The sequence below is a fragment of the Phacochoerus africanus genome, chromosome 14 (genome assembly GCF_016906955.1).
Source record: "Phacochoerus africanus isolate WHEZ1 chromosome 14, ROS_Pafr_v1, whole genome shotgun sequence".
Lineage (NCBI taxonomy): Eukaryota > Metazoa > Chordata > Mammalia > Artiodactyla > Suidae > Phacochoerus > Phacochoerus africanus.
Genome location: NC_062557.1, coordinates 42,010,633 through 42,028,799, shown reverse-complemented (window position 1 = coordinate 42,028,799; position 18,167 = coordinate 42,010,633). Strand labels below are relative to the sequence as shown.

Genomic DNA, 18,167 nt, shown 5'->3' with positions numbered 1-18,167 from the left:
TAACCCTAACGTCACCTTGGCCATTCCACCCACGTGTTACCACACAGCGGGAACTCACGGAGGACGTGGTCCGTTATGTCCCGACCGCTATGTGCTATTGGGGTCAGAGCTGCCCGTTTCATCTGAAACAGGCTTTTTCCCCAAGGAGGGCTGTCTCCCGGCTGCCTTACCTTACGGACGTGACAGGAGAAAAGGACGTTCATGTATTTGTCCTTCCGCTTCAGCTCATTCGCAACAGGGACGAAAGTGCCCGAGGTCTGAGGGGTATCTGGCTTCTGAAGGAAAGAGGAAACACGATCAAACGAGCAGGCCTCGCACTTTCGATGAAAAGGCACCATCTCAGCGTACTGCTTTATACCCCAACTCCACTCACACGTGGACCTGTGACCTCCCCATCCCAGGCGACAAGCTCCTAAAGGGTTATTTTAACCCCAAAGGTCCTATGACAGTTTAAAAATAAGGAAGGGGAGGGAGTTCCCGTCGTGGCTCAGTGGTTAACGAATCTGACGAGGAACCATGAAGTTGCGGGTTCGATCCCTGGCCTCGTTCAGTGGGCTAAGGATCTGGCGTTGCTGTGAGCTGTGGTGTAGGTCGCAGACGTGGCTCAGATCCTGCATTGCTGTGGCTGTGGTGTAGGCCGGTGGCTACAGCTCTGATTGGACCTCTAGCCTGGGAACCTCCATATGCCACGGGAAGCGGCCCTGGAAAAGGCAAAAAGACAAAAAAAAAAAAAAAAAAAGAAAGAAAAAAAAGAAAAAGAAAAGGAAGGGGAGAGAGGATGCAATACAGCTTTGGGAATAATTGATAGAAAGGTGGTAATTTTAAAAAGCTATTGAATTATGCAGGGGGAGGTTGAAATGATCAAAGCCAGATTATCAAATGCACCCAATACATCTGGATACGAGGCAGAGGAGTCTTTTTTAAAGTGAGGGCAACATCACATCCTGTACAAGGAGAAGCAATATCATCTTTCGGGTTACAATCACTCATAGAAGTTTAGTTTTGGAAGGCATCTTAGCCTTTCTATAAATGCTTGGAGAAAAAAACTTCTCTTTTTCGGTTCAGGAGCAGATTCCAATTTCTGGACTTACCGAAGCGAGATAGTTGCCCTCCCAGGCCCTCTGGAGTCCGAGGTCAGCCCTTTGGCCCTTCAACATTTCCACGGCTGCCACCTTTGCCCTAACCTGGGGCAGGTCTGAAGCAGGTATGGTCTTGATGAGCTGGGCTGCTCTCCACCTATAAGGAAATAAACCCAGTGTGTTCCCTTTAGAAACACCAACCCATTCATTCCCCCAAATAACTGATGCTGCCGTTCAGGAGAATTGAATGACATACACATTACCCTAAAAAAAGGAAAAATGTCTCCAAAATACACACTGAACTTGTGAAAATACACAGTTAGGAGTTCCCTTGCGGTGTAGTAGATTAAGGATCTGGTGTTGTCACTGCTACAGCTTGGGTTGCTGCTGGGGGGGCGGGTTTGATTCCTGGCCCAGGAACTTCCACATGCCTTGGTCATAGCCAAAACAAACAAACAAACAAACAAACAAAAAAAACGCATAGTTTATGGGGACAGGGATTTCTATAAAACTTGTTTTGTTTGTGTGCTTTGGAAGCAACCAGAACTTACTGATACAGGGGCTCTTGTGGCATCTATAGTTAAGGCATAGCAACTTTGGATTCCTCACTCATCCATCCAACAGATGCTTTCCAGGTATCTGCTAAACTGCAGTGCTGTTCTAGGGAGTGGGGCACAGCAGTGATCCAATAGACGCAGGTTCTTTCTGCAAGGCACTGGAAAAACCATAATCCGAAAAGACAGACGCACCCCAATGTTCACTGCGGCACTATTTACAACGGCCAAGAGATGGAGGCCACCTAAACATCCATCGACAGATGAATGGACTAAGAAGATGTGGTACATATACACAATGGACTACTACTCAGCCATAAAAAAGAACAAAATGATGCTGTTTGCAGCAACATGGATGGAACTACAGACTCTCATACTAAGTGAAGTTAGAAAGTGAAAGACGGAGTTCCCATTGTGGTGCAGCAGAAATGAATCTGACTAGTAACCACGAGGCGGCAGGTTTGATCCCTGTCCTTGCTCAGTAGGTTAAGGAGCTGGTGTTGCTGTGAACTATGGTGTAGGCCAGTGGCTACAGCTCCGATTTGACCCCTAGCCTGGGAACCTCCATATGCCTTGGGTACAGCCCTAAAGAGCCAAAAAAAAAAAAAAAAAAAAGGAAAAAATTCCAACATGTGGAATCTAAAAAAAAAAAAAAGGATAAAAATTTATTTGCAGAACGGAAGACTCAGAAACTTAGAAGAACTTATGGTTACCAAAGGGGACTGGTAGGGGGGTGGGAGGATGGACTAGGAGTTTGGGATTGGCATGTGCGCACGGAGGTACATGGAATGATTGGCCATGGGGGACCTGCTGTATAGCACAGGGAACCCTACCCGGTTTTGTGTGATAAGCTATGTGGGAAAAGTATCAGAGAGAATGGCTATGTGTATATGTGTGACTGGGTCACTTTGCTGTACAGCAGAAATGATCACAGCCTTGTAACTATACTTCAATAAAACTTAAAAAAAAAAAAAACCCATAAGATAAGCCCAGCATAAATGTACAGGATGTATGACGTGGTAAGTGCTATGGAAAAAAAGGAAGCGGAGGGGACAGGAGTGCAGCAGAGGGAAGGGACAGGCAGCAGGTGTGAGTTAGAGGGGGCGGACTGGGAGGCAGCCCGAGGGGGATGTAGGAGCGGAAGTGGAGGAGCCAGCTGTGTGGACACATGAAGCTAAAGCAGGAACTCGGGGAAGAGGAGCAGGAGGGGGCGCCAGAGGGAGGGCCAGGGAGGCCACGAGGCCATTCCTAGGATTTGGCCTTTATTCTGAGTCATTGGAAAAAAATTTTTTTTTTTTTTTAAATGGCTGCATATGGAGGCTACTGGGCCAGGCGTCAAATCTGAGCTGCAGCGGAGGCCGACGGCACAGCCACGGCCACAGAGGATCTGAACTGCATCTGTGACCAATGCTGGATCCTTAACCCATTGAGCTAGGCCAGAGATCGAACCTGCATCCTCACAGAGATGACGTTGGGTTCTTCACCCACTGAGCCACAATAGGAACTCCCGTTGGAACGTTCTAGACAAGGAAGGCAGGTGACTTGCTTTCCACTTTCCAGGATCGTTCTGACGGCTGTGTGGGGAAAGGCTGCAGGGGGCTGGGAACGGGATGACCAGTGAGGAGGCTATTTCCACAAGGCACAGACTAGAGGATGGTGGCCTGACTCGGGAAGGTGGCGGTGGTGGAGGAGAGAGGTATGGGCTTTGGATATGCTCTGAAGGAAGTGCTGCCAGGATTTGCTGTCGGCCTAGATGTGGGGGCCAGAGAGCAAGAGGATTTCAAGATGACTCCAAGCTCTCTGGTTGAAGCAACTGCAAACATAAACCAAAAAGAATCTATTCCTGATTGAGAAAGGCAGGTACAAGTCTTTTATGCTCTTAGCCGTATCCTGGTCTGACCCGATACTTCTGCCCTCGTTTCTGCCCGAGGAGCTTGAGGCAGGGTTGGTTGGAGGCAAACGGACAATCTCCTGATGGTGGAAGAAAAAAAATCAGGGCCAGTGGTTCTCACGCTCTGCTTCCACGGAACACTGGGCTGAGATGCAACTAAACCTGGAAAGTGGCGCCCTATTTCCCATTTAGATCCGTAAAATGTTAGACTGTTCTCGTGTAAGAGCTTTCTGAGATGTATTCTTGTTTCAGGATCGAGGCAGGAGAGAAGCCCCGGGGCATCGATGCCCCAGGCAGCGTCACACCCGCAGCAGCAGCAGGGCTGGGAGAAGGGCAGGAGGGAGGGTTTCGAGGTGGGAGCCGTGGCAGCCCCCTTCACGTAGAACTGCTGTCCAGGGTGAGAGGGGACACCAGCCACAGCAGAGAGGGCCAGAGACAGCGAGCTGCCAAACCACCAACGAAAACGTCAAGGCTTAATATCACCATGAAAATCTCTACTGTTATTCTTTTCTTCTTAGGGCCACACCCAATAGCATAGGGAGGTTTCCAGGCTAGGGGATGAATTGGAGCTGCGGCCGCCAGCCTATGTCACAGCCACAGCAACATCGGAACATCAGATCTGAGCTGTGTGTCTGCAACCTACACCACAGCGCATGGCAACACCAGATCCTTAACCCACTGAATGAGGCCAGGCATCTAATCCACATCCTCATAGATGCCAGTCCAGGTCATTACTGCTGAGCCACAGTGGGAACTCCCTCTTCTCTTTCTATAGCTAACCAGCACTCCAATGGGACAGACTGTCCTAAGATCATTCCCAAAGAGGCTGGAAGAGTGACAGGCATTGGGGCCAAAGTCAAGGACTTGAGTGACAGGCAGGTGGTATGACATTAAACGACCTGCTGAGCCTCTGCCCTAACTAGCCCTTCAGCCCCAAATTTCTTCTCGGTGGGGAGAGGTCCTTGCGAGGTCTGCTGGTCTGTTTTCAGCCTGGGTGCCTGGTCAGCCTGTCCCTCCTTCACCACCAGGACAGAGTGGCCAGGACAGAGCCCACAGGGGACCGATTCCAGAGGCTGCGGCCAAGCGCTGTGCTGGGGAATTGGGGACCCAACCCGCACAGCACAGGGAAGGTGGCACGCGCTTCTCACCCTGATCGAGGGAACGGCCGTCTATAAATACATGTGTAGCCGACAACAGCCGCAGCCTGAAAAGTCTGCAGCCTCGACGATGAAGAAGCTACATGTGAAGAGGCTCCCAGCCTTTCCGGAAGAAGGAGGAAGTGCTGTGATGAACTTGAGCAAGCGAGAGGACGACGAGACACACACGGAGACGGTCGGGGAGAACACAACGCCACCATCAGAGCAAAATCCTCAGGATTCCACAGATCAAACATTCAAGGATCAATGAAACACGATACGGTGATTAGAGCAGGGGTGGGTAAACCACGGCCCATGCCAAATCCAGCCTGTGGAGCTCAGAATAGTTTTTATGTGCTCAACAAAATAATACATGTGACAAAGACCACATGTAGCCCACAGTGCCTAAAATAGTTATGATCCGGCCCTTTAAAAAGTTTGCCTCAGAACTAGATCAACACAACTGGCAAGATTCATTCAGAGACGGAGTGTGTGTGTGTGTGTGTGTGTGTGTGTGTGTGTGTGCAGTCAACACACAGAGCAGACGTTATTTTCAAAATGCTCCTTGACTCTAAGCCCTAAGAAGACTGGGAGTGTCTTTTGCATCTTCCTTGTTTGTCATTGTATCCCTGGAACCCAGGTCAGTGCCTGTGATGGAGCAGGCGCTGAGTAAATATTTGCTCAGTGAATAAACTGAATTTTACCAAAATGAGTCAATTCCAGGCCATACGTAAAGCTTCCAAGTCTAAGAAGCAGACTACACGGGCCACACTGCAACACAATCCAGATCAACAATTCTTGGAAGTTCCCATGGGGTACAGTGGGTTAAGGATCTGGTGTTACTGCAAAGGTGTGGCAAAAGTCGCAACGGTGGCACAGGTTCGATCCCTGGCCCGGGAACTTCCACATGCTGCCATGTGGCCAAAAAAAACCAACCAAACCACCACCACCAACAAAACTGAAAAACAAAAACACCACAGTAATTTCTTGATGCCATCAAAAATATCACATAGCTCCTTATTTATTATGATGGACAGGTCTGCAGAACTTATATTTAAGTAAAACGTATATATAGAATCCCGCCTGTGGAAAAAAGAGGAAAAGAATCTCAGGTGCACACACACACTCAGCGTGAGCAAACGTTTCCATGCACTTACTGTGTGTGAGGCACTATCTGAGATGTTTACAAATATTTACTCATAATACAACCCTAGGAGCAGGTGTTCTGATTATGGTCTGGGCCTGCAGCACAGAGAGGGTAATTCATTTGTCCAAGATCACACAGCTCGTCAGTGGCAGAGCTTGAATATGAACCCAGGCTCCAGGGTTGGTGTTCTTAACCACGCTGTCATGCCGTCTCATATGTGTTGGTAAATGCACAGAGTCAGAAGGACACAGACTAAATGTTAACGCGTGGTTCTCTTAGGAGAAAGAAATAAATGGGAAGAGAAAGGAGATGTGGAGGATTTCAACTTTATGTGCTGTACATTTTTTATTATGTCGCTTAAAAGATGAGCATGTTTCCATGGATTACTTCATTACTTTTTAGATTATGTCAAAAATGCAGGTGACTGATGATATAATTCATGACAAAAACTTGGAGTTCCTACTGTGGGGCAGTGAGTTAAGAATCCGACTGCAGGGGCTCAGGTTGCTGCAGAGGTGTGGGTTCGATCCCCAGCCTGCTGCAGTGAGTTAAGGATCTGGCGTTGACGCAGCTGTGGTGTAGGTTACAGATGTGACTGGACTTGATCCCTGGCCTGGGAATTTCCATATACTGTGGGTATGGCCATTAAAAAAAATTCCAGAAAAAAGTTTAAAATTTATCTATGCACTAAAAAGGCTGCCAAGATTTACAACTAATATAGTATTATACTGGAGAATGGAAGGTTGAGGTGCTTTTGCTTTCAATAATTCTCTCTTCTTCCATTTTTTTCTTATGAACATTTTTTTTTAAAGCAGATGGGATATGTATTAAAGAGTTTTCCCCCATGTATTTTTTTTCTTTATCTTTTGATACCTGCTACCAGTTTACATTCAATACATCAACCAGTTGATGATGTTCCTTGTGGAACAGCGTGATGCCAAACGACCACATTTCAAAACTGTTAGCTTAGTGTATGCGACTAGAGGGCTGTGTCTAAGACACAGCTAAATATATCTGGTGCACACTGGCAGCCGATACGCTCAAAAAATGAGGAGAACAGATCTATGAATAACTATAAAGTCAGATTCAGGGCAGTTTATTAAAAAATGAAGATGAATTGGAAACATATCAAATGTCACGTGGGTGTTAATTATTTATTAAAAAAAATAGCTTGCTCTTGTAAGTCAACTATACTTCAACAAACAAAACAAAACAAAACAGAAAGAGGGAGTGTCCTGGGAGCTCAGTGGGTCAAGGATCTGGCATTGTCTCTGCAGGGGCTTGGGTCACTGCTGTGGCAAGGGTTTGATCCCTGGCCCAGGAACTTCCACATGCCATGGGCGTGGCAAAAAAAAAATATGAAACAGAAAGAGACTCCCGGACATAGAAAACAAACTTATGGTTCCCAAAGGGGAAAGTGGGGGGGGGGAAATAAATTAGGATTTTGGGATTAACAATACAAACTACTGTATATAATAAAATTGGTAGACAACAGGGATCTACTTCGAGCACAGGGAACTATATTCAATTCTTGTAGTAACCTATAATGGAAAAGAATCTGAAAAACAATGCATATATGTGTATACAGGTACAACTGAATCACTTTGCTGTACCCCTGAAACACTGTAAAGCAACTATACATCAATGAAAAAAAGATACCCTGAGAGTATTAAAAAAAAAACCCAAACACCCAGCTTGCTCTATGACAAAGTTTTCTTCCTTTTACTTTAAAATCACACGGGGGAGTTCCCGTCATGGCGCAGTGGTTAATGAATCCGACTAGGAACCATGAGGTTGCGGGTTCGGTCCCTGGCCTTGCTCAGTGGGTTAACGATCCGGCGTTGCCGTGAGCTGTGGTGTAGGTTGCAGACGCGGCTCGGATCCCGAGGTGCTGTGGCTCTGGCGTAGGCTGGTGGCTATGGCTCCGATTAGACCCCTAACCTGGGAATCTCCATATGCCGTGGGAGCGGCCCAAAAAATGGCAAAAAGACAAAAAAAAAAAAATCACACAGGAACCTTTACAAAAGTCCTCGACTGGGGCCCCACCCACCAGCTCCATCAAACAGGACTTTTCAGAGGTGGAATTTAGGCGTCATGTGTTTTAGAAACTGCTTGTGAATGTCGGTGCCGGATAGAGGCCACCACTTGGAGAGGACAACAGACTGCCTAGTGGAAATTACATGCGGTGTTAGTAAACAGATTTTGCTAATAAACGAAAGTAGAGGAGTTCCCGTTGCGGCTCACTGGGTTAGCACCTGACCGTGAAGACACAGGTTCGATCGCTGGCCTCACTCAGTGGGTGATGGATACAGCGCTGCTGCAAGCTTTGGTGTAGGTCACAGATGTGGCTCGGCTTTGGCATCACTGTGGCTGTGGTACAAGCCTCAGCTACAGCTCTGATTTGATCCCTAGCCTGGGGACGTCCATATGCTGCAGGTGCAGCCCTAAAAAGAAAAAAGCAGACACATCATGCTAATAGCTTATCTGAAATATGGCTAGATCCAGAGCTTGCAGCGTGCTGCTGCCTACGGCTACAGGAAAAAGAAATGGACAGCTCTAGTATTTGCAGGAGTGAGCATAGGCCCTTGAAAGGGACATACAAGAAGGGGGAGACAAGGTAGAAGCCAGAGTCCCACAGCAAAGAGCAGAGCCAACACCACGGTCTTGGGTTTGTGACTTTATATATTAAGTGTGCTGCCATAAAGAGGCGCAGCCCATACCAACAGTCCTTACCTATTAAAAATTGCCTGCAGGGCCTCCTCGAAACGGCAGAGAACTTTGGGTGGGGTTGGCCACTGTACATGCTTGCCGTAGTCCCTCATGGTCCTGATGCCATGGAAACGTCTGGCCACCTCATGGATGTAGGACTTCACTTTGTAGCGACGGTAGTAGCGGATAATCGTCAGAGCCGCCTTGGTCCTCTTGTACCGCATGCGGGCCAGGGTGCCTCGCCACACCTTCACAACAGACGGGGGAGAAAAGGAAAACGTTGCTGGCTGTCTGTCTAGCAGGTCACTTTGAAACCACAGAAACTCTGGAGTTCCCATCGTGGTGCAGTGGAAACAAATCCGACTAGGAACCATGAGGTTTCAGGTTTGATTCCACTCAGTGGGTTAAGGAGTCAGTGTTGTCCTGAGCTGTGGTGTAGGTCACAGACGTGGCCTGGATCCCGAGCGGCTGTGGCTGGCAGCTGTAGCTCTGATTGGACCCCTAGCCTGGGAACCTCCATATGCCTTGGGTGCAGCCCTAAAAAGCAAAAAAAAAAAAAAAAAAAAAAAAAGCAAAAAAAAAGAAATCATAGAAACTCCTTTATTTATAAGCATGTGTCACAGAATCTGCCAGAACCAAAGCAGGTCAATTCTGCTTGCCACCAATAGGTGGCGCAAGGAGCCATGTCTGTCATTTTGATTCAGGGTCTAGCTGTTCATTATCTTCAACGGAATGTGGGCTGAGTTGGAAGCAGAGCCCTGTTCTAACTTTATGGTCACGAAAAGAAGAAAGTCAAAATACCAGTATCTTTGGATAAATATTTTAAGAACGGTGAAAGGCAGCAAGATGAGTCAGAAACCAAAGACATCACCATCCACGGTTCTCTTACGAAACCCAGCTTTACCTAGATCATTATACACACTGGCCACCCGTGTAACGTCCTGTGGGATGTATGAACGGATTTACACACATTTCCGTGTAGCTCCTCTCCCCAGGTGCCCTGTAACCTACCAAGAATGTAGATGTGTTCCTGAGGAAAGGGTTAAAATTTTTTCAGTGCCCAGGAATCAACAAGATATTCTATAAATGTTTCAAGCCTTGCTTTTATCCAACCATGGTCAGGTCAGAGATCCTTATATGTGTATATATATATATATTTTTTTTTTTCAGGTTCCTTTGTCTAGGTTCCCATACTTCTCAATCTCTTGAATAAAAAGATTTTTGGTGTAATAATCTTCCACTCCTTATTGGCTCTTCCCCTAAACATGCTCTCTCCCACCAAACGTACCCTTTTTTTCTTCTACAGCATCAAGCCTTTTCTTTTCTTTTCTTTTCAGACGACAGTCCCGAGACCCCAACCGCCTCATTGTAAACTCCTCGTAGATGCTGCCACTATGCTCCAGTTGGTCGACACTGCTGCTCTGTAAGACTGTTCCAATTCTTAGGCTGACAGTGTCGCCTCCCTTTGTAGGGAGCCAAGGTATTCAACCTCTAGTTCCCACCCCTCAGGATGGGTCCTTCAGGGCTCCGTCGGGTTCTTTTATTTCTCCTTAAGTTCCCATGCCACCCACCAATTTCTCCCAGAAAAACTCATGGGGCACCCCTTTCCTTTAGCCATTTCAGGCTGGTCTTCACTGAGATGTTCAAACATGTGCCCCTGGGCTTGCTACGCCCTGCCTTTCCCTGCCTTTCCAGCCTGCGGCGCCGATGTGATGGGGTTGTCCAGGACCCCACAGAGGAGCTGGAGGGTCAGGAGACACCACGAGGTGTGAGGGAAACACAACATGGGCGCAACTGGTGATGAACACGGAGATGGCATATAAAGAGAATCTACAGAGAGGCAGGGAAAGGTCGCTCGTCGTGGCATCAGCAGAGAAACCCTTTTTAGTCAAAGCAGCTCTCGCAGCCAAATCCATCAGGCACGCGGCTTTGTCAGGCCTCCACCCAAGCCCTAAAGTAAAGGTCCCATCTTTAGCATCTTGAAAAACCCACAATTAGAGGGTAGAAGTCTGTGATGGGATTTCTTAAAGAAAACACATTTTCTGAAGTTTCATACTGTTTGTTGGTTTTGTTTTTTTGTTTTTGTTTTTAAGAGGAAGGGAATGAAAATTCCCTGGAACCACATCTATAAAGGAAATCAATCTTCAATTTTCAAGAAGTGTTAATTACTAAAATGCTTTTGGTTAGATTTTTCAGTAACTTGAAACAATTTATAAGGAAGTCATTTTTAAGGGGTAGCTTTTTAAATTTTATTTTAAGACAAGTTTTAAGATTTCATCTGCGTCCTCGGTTTATTTAGGTTTTGTATAGTTGAAAAGTCAAACAGCATAACAGTCCTATAAAACACAGTAGGAGTTCCTGTTGTGGCTCAATGGAAATGAATCTGACTGGTATCCATGAGGATGTGGGTTCCATCCCTGGCCTCACTCAGTGGGTCGGGGATCTGGCGTTGCTGTGAGCTGTGGTGTAGGTTGAAGATGTGGCCTGGATCCTGCGTTGTTGTGGCTGTGGCGTGGTCTGGAGGCTGTAGCTCCAATTCAAACCCTAGCCTGGGAACTTCCAAACTATATAAGTTAGTGACTTTTGTTTATTTATTTATTTTTTAATTCTTCAGGGCTGCACTCGAGGCATAAGGAGATTCCCAGGCTAGGGGTCTAACTGGAGCTATAGCTGCCAGCCTACCCCACAGCCACAGCCACGCCAGATCCATACCTTGTCTGTGACCTACAGTTCACGGCAACACTGGATCCTTAACCCATTGAGTGAGGCCAGGGATCGAGCCCGCAACCTCATGGTTCCTAGTTGGATTCGTTTCCGCTGCGCCACAATGGGAACTCCCCTCTCAACCCTTCTCTGCCTTCTCTTTCTGATTCCTAAGACGATGCTGATAACAGCGGGTGGGGATCTTATCATGGTGTGAGGATGAAAGGAGCCAACACACACAGAAGACTTACCCAGTGCCTGGTGGGTCTCTGGGACTCCGTAAGCACTGATTCTTAAGACTAGTTGAAATCTATCCTTTCTTTTAGTAGGCGGGGTCACCGTCTCCTCTGTACATGCAGATTTTCTGCCTCAGAAAATTCTTCGATGACCATGAACCATTCCTCCTCACTGTGCCACTTGCCCCAACGAGTAAGTTTCTTCCCCTGAGGACACCGACAGGATGTCCAAGACGGAGATGCCTGAGTCAGTCTTTACAGCTGCCCAGGACAGGTGCACTGAGAGCTGGGGCTCTGGGCAGCTGTCACGGGCTTCCTTCCTTAACGCCAGTGAAATCAATCCATCAGAGCTTTGCTTCCCTGAGGAGGAGGTACCGTGGGCTTGTGGCTTTGTTGGGGACACAGAGCCTTTCCCTGCATCTTGTGGAGCTTTTCTCTTGGTTTGCTTGTCATAATTATTCCTAGCCGAGGCTTCTCTTTTCCCTGCCCATTTGGTGACACACCTTTTTGCTTGTGAGGAAAGACTCTTTGCTTGTCTTCTGGATGGAAGAAAGGGTCCCCAGTGGGGGGCGGGGGAGGGGTGTTGGTCTGAGCCTTCCTGCTAGTAACCTTTCGGCATAATGCCAAGACCTTCAAGGGTGGTGAGACTTTCAGAACACCCTCCTTGGGCTTTTCCACACTCCATTCTTCTCTTTTAGGAAATGCTGATTTTTTTTTTTTTTTAAGCACTTTCGATTTAGTCCCTTTCATTTTCTGGATGGCCCTTCTCAAAGTTTACCGTATGAGGCTGGATTGTTTTCTTGGTTTCGGGGTTGATGGCATGTCTTTTTTTACATTTAAAGAGGAGCATTTTAATAATGACATTTAAAATGTTGTTTTTACATGTTTGCTAATTCCAGCAAATTTTGGGGAAAGGAGTTTCATGAGCCGGCGGTTATATCATCACCTTTATGAAGTCCTTCAGGCTTTATCTATTTTTCTAACACCAGAGAAAAAGTAGCAGTGAAAAACTGCAGAGGCAAATGATCCTTTGGGGGAAAAAGCCACGTATTTTTTCCTTACAATCTAAGCATATAGGGTTTAAACAGATCCCTCCCTTAGAGGTTTGTGTGTTTGTGAGCGAGGAGGGTTGCTGATTTTCTCACCAAGGCTCTGAAGCTTGGAATTCAGATTTCCCCATTTCCTTCTTTGTTTAAAGAGCTTAAACTGCAAGATTTTTCAAGTCGTACAAAGCCTACCTCCACAGAGGACTCTGCCTGATGACAGAGTGTCAGGGAAAAATTAAATGTTACATTCAATAAGCAAATGCTTCTCGCTGAGTTGAATACACCTAGAGAGATTCAGCAAAAAACAAAACAACACCAAAAAAAAAAAAAACCAACAAAGAGGGGCCTTTGTTAGACAAAACAAACCCTAAAGGTGGAAGCACCCAGATATTCTGTGCGTGCGTCAGGAAACGGTGCAGGAGGGTGGAGGCTGGAAACTGAAGGGGACGTGCTGGGATCTGGGTGAGGAAGTGATTAGAAGACACATGGCAGGGAGCAGAGTGACAGAGAAGACGGCCAGCAGGTCACTTCTCAGGTGGAACCAAGGAGAAAGGCAAACAGAGCGGCCGACTCGGAGGGCACAGCTGGGGTATAAAAAGAGAATACCTGGAATTCCCATCGTGGCTCGGGGGTTAACGAACCCAACTAGTATCCATGAGGACGCAGGTTCGATCCCTGGCCTTGCTCTGTGGGTTAAGGATCTGGCCTTGCTGTGAGCTGTGGTGTAGGTCGCAGACATGGCTCCAATCTTGTGTTGCTGTGGCTGTGGTGTAGGCCGGCGGCTACAGCTCCAATTCCACCCCTAGCCTGGGAAGCTCCATATGCCATGGGCACAGCTCCCCCGCCCCCACAAAGGACAATAAAATAAAATAAAGAGAGAACACCAGCACCACAGGGCACACATCCTTGCCATTGAATTCTGGACCCAATTCCTCTCTTTAGCGCCTTGACCTGCTATGGTCAATTCATAACACAGTAGCCAAGTGAGCTTTTTAAGACCAAAATCAGATCAGAGTTCCCACTGTGGCTCAGTGGTAATGAACCCAGCTAGTATCCATGAGGAAGAGGGTTCGATTCCTGGCCTTGCTCAGTGGGTTAAGAATCGGTGTTGCTGCAAACTGTGGCGTGGGTCACAGACTTGGCTCGGATCCCGAATTGCCATGGCTGTGGGGCAGGCGGGCAGCTACAGCTCTGAGTGGACCCCTAGCCTGAGAACTTGCATATGCCATAGGTGTGGCCATAAAAAAGCAAAACAAACAAACAAACAAACAAAACCAAACCAAAAAAACAAAACAAAGTCAGATCTCTTCTCTGCTTAAAGCTCTGCCTCGGGGCTCCATCTCCCCCTCAGTGAAAGCCAAAGATCCTCCACCAAAGGCCCAGGTGATCTGGTACTGTCACCACACCCAGCTCCCCCTACCCATCTCGCCTGAGCTCCAGCCACACAGGGGGCTCTGCTCTATCCTGCACAGACCCCTGTGTCACTGTGGCACTGGCTGTTCTCTTGGCCTGGAAGGATCTTCCTCCAGACACCCCAGGGCTTCCTCGCTCTCTCCATCTTTGCTCAGACGTCTTCCCCAAGGAACCCCGCCCAGACCATCTTGCGTCCCCATTCCCCTTGCCTCTGCCCTCTCCTCCCAGCCACCACGCTCTATTTTTAATTCTTGCCTCAGCACTTAACACTTTCCCACATCTATAATTTACATAGCATTTTGTTGTTTATGTGCCCCCATCCCCAGGAGTTTAAGCTCTACTGGGCCAGGGATCTTTGCCTTTTTGGCTCACGGAGGAATCTCCACTGCCTAGAACAATGCCAAGGATGCAGCAGCCACTCAACCATGTTTGTGGAGTGACTGAATGCTTTCAACTTCATCTTCCAAGCCTGATAGTGAATCTTTTATTTTGCTGTCACGTTTTTCAAGAGCCCATCCTTGTTCTCTGAAGCGTGTTCTCTCTTAAAAGCATGTTGCTCTTGTTTTACCAAAGCATCATCTCATCCTTCCTCTCACGTAGACAAATCGTGCTTTTTCTTTGCGTGCTGCTCCCTGCATTGCCCCTGTTACCTCGACATCCACTCTTCTCCATCTGTCTTGGTCTCGGTTTTTGGAGCCAGAGACCTTGCTCCAGCGTCTGGGGACCCTTGGCCATCCAGGCATTGAAAGGCGCTAAAACATGTGCTTTATGGGTGGTAGACTTCACGACAGGGTGATTAGCTGGGGACCAACCATCAGTGGGGGACCCTGGGCCTGTCCATATCGTCACCCGCTTTCTTTTTGCTGCCACAATTCTGGATGGAGGGGACAGGGGGGAATCTTTAGGATCTAGACTTTCACTTAATTTACTTGGTTTCAATATGATGCCTGACTCCTCTCCTCCACTGATGCCCAGTGTCCCCGAGCCCAGAGCTTCTCTGGTTCAATCTCTTCAGAGAAAACTTTGCCTTCTAGCAGAATGAGATGGAGGAAGCCCCCTTTGTGAGGTCCAGAGAAGACCCGGGTGTGTAATTGCTCTTTATACAGATTTTCGACCCATCTCCTCCTTCAGCACCGCCCCTAACCCCTACCCTACAGAGGCACGTGGTCCTTCCCATCCTGCCTCCTCCCCTGGCCCAGGGGCTGGGTGACGGCCTTGCTGTTCCACCCTCTTCTCTGCAAGCACTTAGATGTCAGCTTTCTCCCCTAGCTTGGGGACCAACCGTTCGTCCATTTACCTCCACAGTTAGGTGGATGCCAAATGTTACGACTGTGGCTCTATTTGTCCTTGTTGGTATCTCCAATTTTTATCCCTTACTGTCGATGGAGGGGTTTTGAGAGGGAGTGGATAAAAACACAGCCTGCCATGTTTAAAGAGATGTTCTATCATGCCATCTTCATCCTACCACGGGTCCCTCTGGTGCATGCTTCCTCTGTGGCCAGGCATTTCAAAGCAACATCTGGCAGTGATTTTTTTTTTACTTGCTTTTTTTTTTATTACTCAAATGAATTTATCACATCTTTAGTTGTATAATGATCATAACAGTCTGATTTCACAGGATTTCCATCCCACAGCCCAAGCACATCCCCCCACCCCCCAAACTGTCTCCTTCGGAGACCATAAGTTTTTCAATGTCTGTGAATCAGCATCTGTTCTGCAAAGAAGTTCCGTCTGTCTTTTTTTCAGATTCCACATGTCAGTGAAAGCATTGGATATTGGTGTCTCATTGTATGGCTGACTTCACTTAGCATGATAGTTTCTAGGTCCATCCATGTTGCTAAAAATGCCGGTATTTCGTTCTTTTTTATGGCTGAGTAATAGTCCATTGTGTATATGCACCACATCTTCTGGATCCACTCCTCTGTCGATGGACATTTGGGTTGTTTCCATGTCTTGGCTGTTGTACATAGTGCTGCAATGAACACTGGAGTACATGTGTCTTTGTGAGTCGTGGTTTTCTCTGGATAGATGCCCAGGAGTGGGATTGCTGGATCAAATGGGAGTTCTATTTTGAGTTTTCTGAGGAATCTCCATACTGCTTTCCACAGTGGTTGCACCAATTTACAATCCCACCAACAGTGTACTAGGGTTCCTTTTTCTCCACACCCTCTCCAGCACTTATTGTTTGTAGACTTTTGGATGATGGCCATTCTGGCTGGTGTAAGGTGGCACCTCATCGTGGTTTTGATTTGCATTTCTCCAATAATGAGCGATGCTGAACATCTTTTCAAGTGTTTCTCGGCCATCTGCTGGCAGTCATTAACGTACAAGATACACTTTGCAAAAGATGTAGGGTGTTAGGTTACATGCTATTAATAAGCAGGTCTTTTACATACCTTCAGTTTAAGCTTCAGAAACAAACCTAGGTCCGATTTCCGTCTTTCCCTAGTTCTTCGTGTTTTGTTTTTCTTTTCTAGTCATTATGGATGCCTGTGCCCAAACAGCTCCCTGTCGCCCCGACTTTGATATTCTCTTGCGTTTTACAGCCAGAATCCTTCAAAAGTCCAGCTTCCAAGCTTTCTAGGCCCTTTCATACCTCAGGAGAACTTTTGGGGGAAGCACCTTTTTTCGATTTCCATCCATAAGTCCTCCATAGAGTTTATCTGGCTGAGTTCTGACAGCTTATGGTTGTTAGAGTAGCAGTGGAGGAAAATTTATTAGGTACCAGGTTGAGCAAATTGTAAAACACACAACATTTATCTTTGGCATCTATACAGCCCATCAAATGTAGACTACTGCATCCATCCGGAGATATTTCATGATTGACTCATCAAGGCTTGGCCCCTCCTAGGAGTTATTTTAAAGGAAGATGCAAAGACAGAAAAAACTTCCTGAGTTATTCCTCCTCAACTCAAATATCTCTAAGAGGGACAAAACAGATAAAGACCTAAGGTGCTGCTTTAAAAATGTTAGTGCCTATGCTTTTACCAGACTAGCAGGTTAACAGATACCTCAAAGAAAATAAGACAGACTGCATGTAATTTGTAGTTTCTAAGCATCAATTCTGACACCAAATTCCTTGTTTTTTTTTTTTTTTGATAAATTAATAGCATTTTCACAGGACCTAGGGGAAAAATTAAAAAATAATGACACAACCAAATCTTCAGTCAATAAACAGAGGGGAAACTATTCAAATAAAGAGAGCAACAACAAAAAAGCCTGTGTGAATCTGATCACTAGAAATTGTCCGGATAAACTTAAAGCATCTGTGTGGGGGTTGTAGTTTCGAAATGATCACCTCTGAGCTTTACCTTGCCAAGTTGGCGACGTGCGACCCTTCCTTTGAGACTCACAGGTTTTATATATGACCTTGTCCAGACCCATCAGCCCAGCATCCCCTGTAGTTCATACAGTTGTTGCCTATTAGGATGGTCCTAGCATCTGACAACTTCCTTGCAACTGTAACTTTAACAAGCAACTGAGCCCCTTAGTCAAAGCGATGAGCTCAACATTTACTGCTATCAAAACTCAAACTGCGGTTATTTTGAAGATAAAGGCAAACAAAATTACTCCTCCTAACAGGTTAAGTAATTCTGATGGGCCTTTCAGGATTTAATCATGTTCAAAAGTAAACAGTCTATGGAACTCTACTGAAGTGGTTGTTTTCTTCTGTTTGGTTAAAAAAAATTTTTTTTTTCCCTAAAAGAAGAGGTACGAAGTTGATAATTCACCTTCAAAATCTCTCAGGTCAAGGCTATTTCAAAACTGCCCTTTGACATAGAACTTTGGGGCTCTGATCAAGTGTTTGGGCATTTTGGCAGATCCAGGGAGGTGTCTGGGGATGGTTTTGTTTTCTGTGAAGATGTGTGTTGACTTCTCTACCCCCAGATTCACTGTCATCCAAGACTCGGGTAGCTTACCACCTGGTCAGGGGACAGGCTGGCCTTTTATCTTATGTAACAAATGTGCTAATGTTTCTCCCATTATATCTAGGATCAAGAAGATGCAGAACTTCTTAAAAAAAATAATAATCCAGTACAGCTTTGCTTCAGATGCTGACAGTGATCTCAATTTTGAATGGTTTCCTAGATCACTCAAAAACTCAAATAACCTGTATTTGAAAAGACCAGCCAAAGGTGCATTCTAATGTTCCTTTCTATAGAGTTCCAAAAGTGAATTCTGGAACACGAGGGCTTTGAAATTGCTCCCTGAAAAGAGGGTTCCATTTTCTTTGTCTTTTTTTTCTTTTCTTT

At 46.5% G+C, this 18,167-nt stretch overlaps 1 protein-coding gene across 2 annotated transcripts in view; it reads right to left on the bottom strand.

The window, feature by feature from the left end:
* The window catches only part of MYO1D (myosin ID), a 370,077-nt gene that overhangs the window by 162,280 nt on the left and 189,630 nt on the right, over nt 1-18,167 (bottom strand). The window contains exons 17-19 of one of the 2 annotated variants that reach the window (XM_047756630.1): nt 8,541-8,764; nt 1,092-1,236; nt 171-275 (exon numbers count right to left, since the gene is read on the bottom strand). In XM_047756630.1, coding sequence (XP_047612586.1) covers nt 171-275; nt 1,092-1,236; nt 8,541-8,764 — 474 coding nt within the window. The remainder of the gene's footprint in view (nt 1-170; nt 276-1,091; nt 1,237-8,540; nt 8,765-18,167) is intronic. The other variant, XM_047756631.1, reaches the window with a different exon arrangement.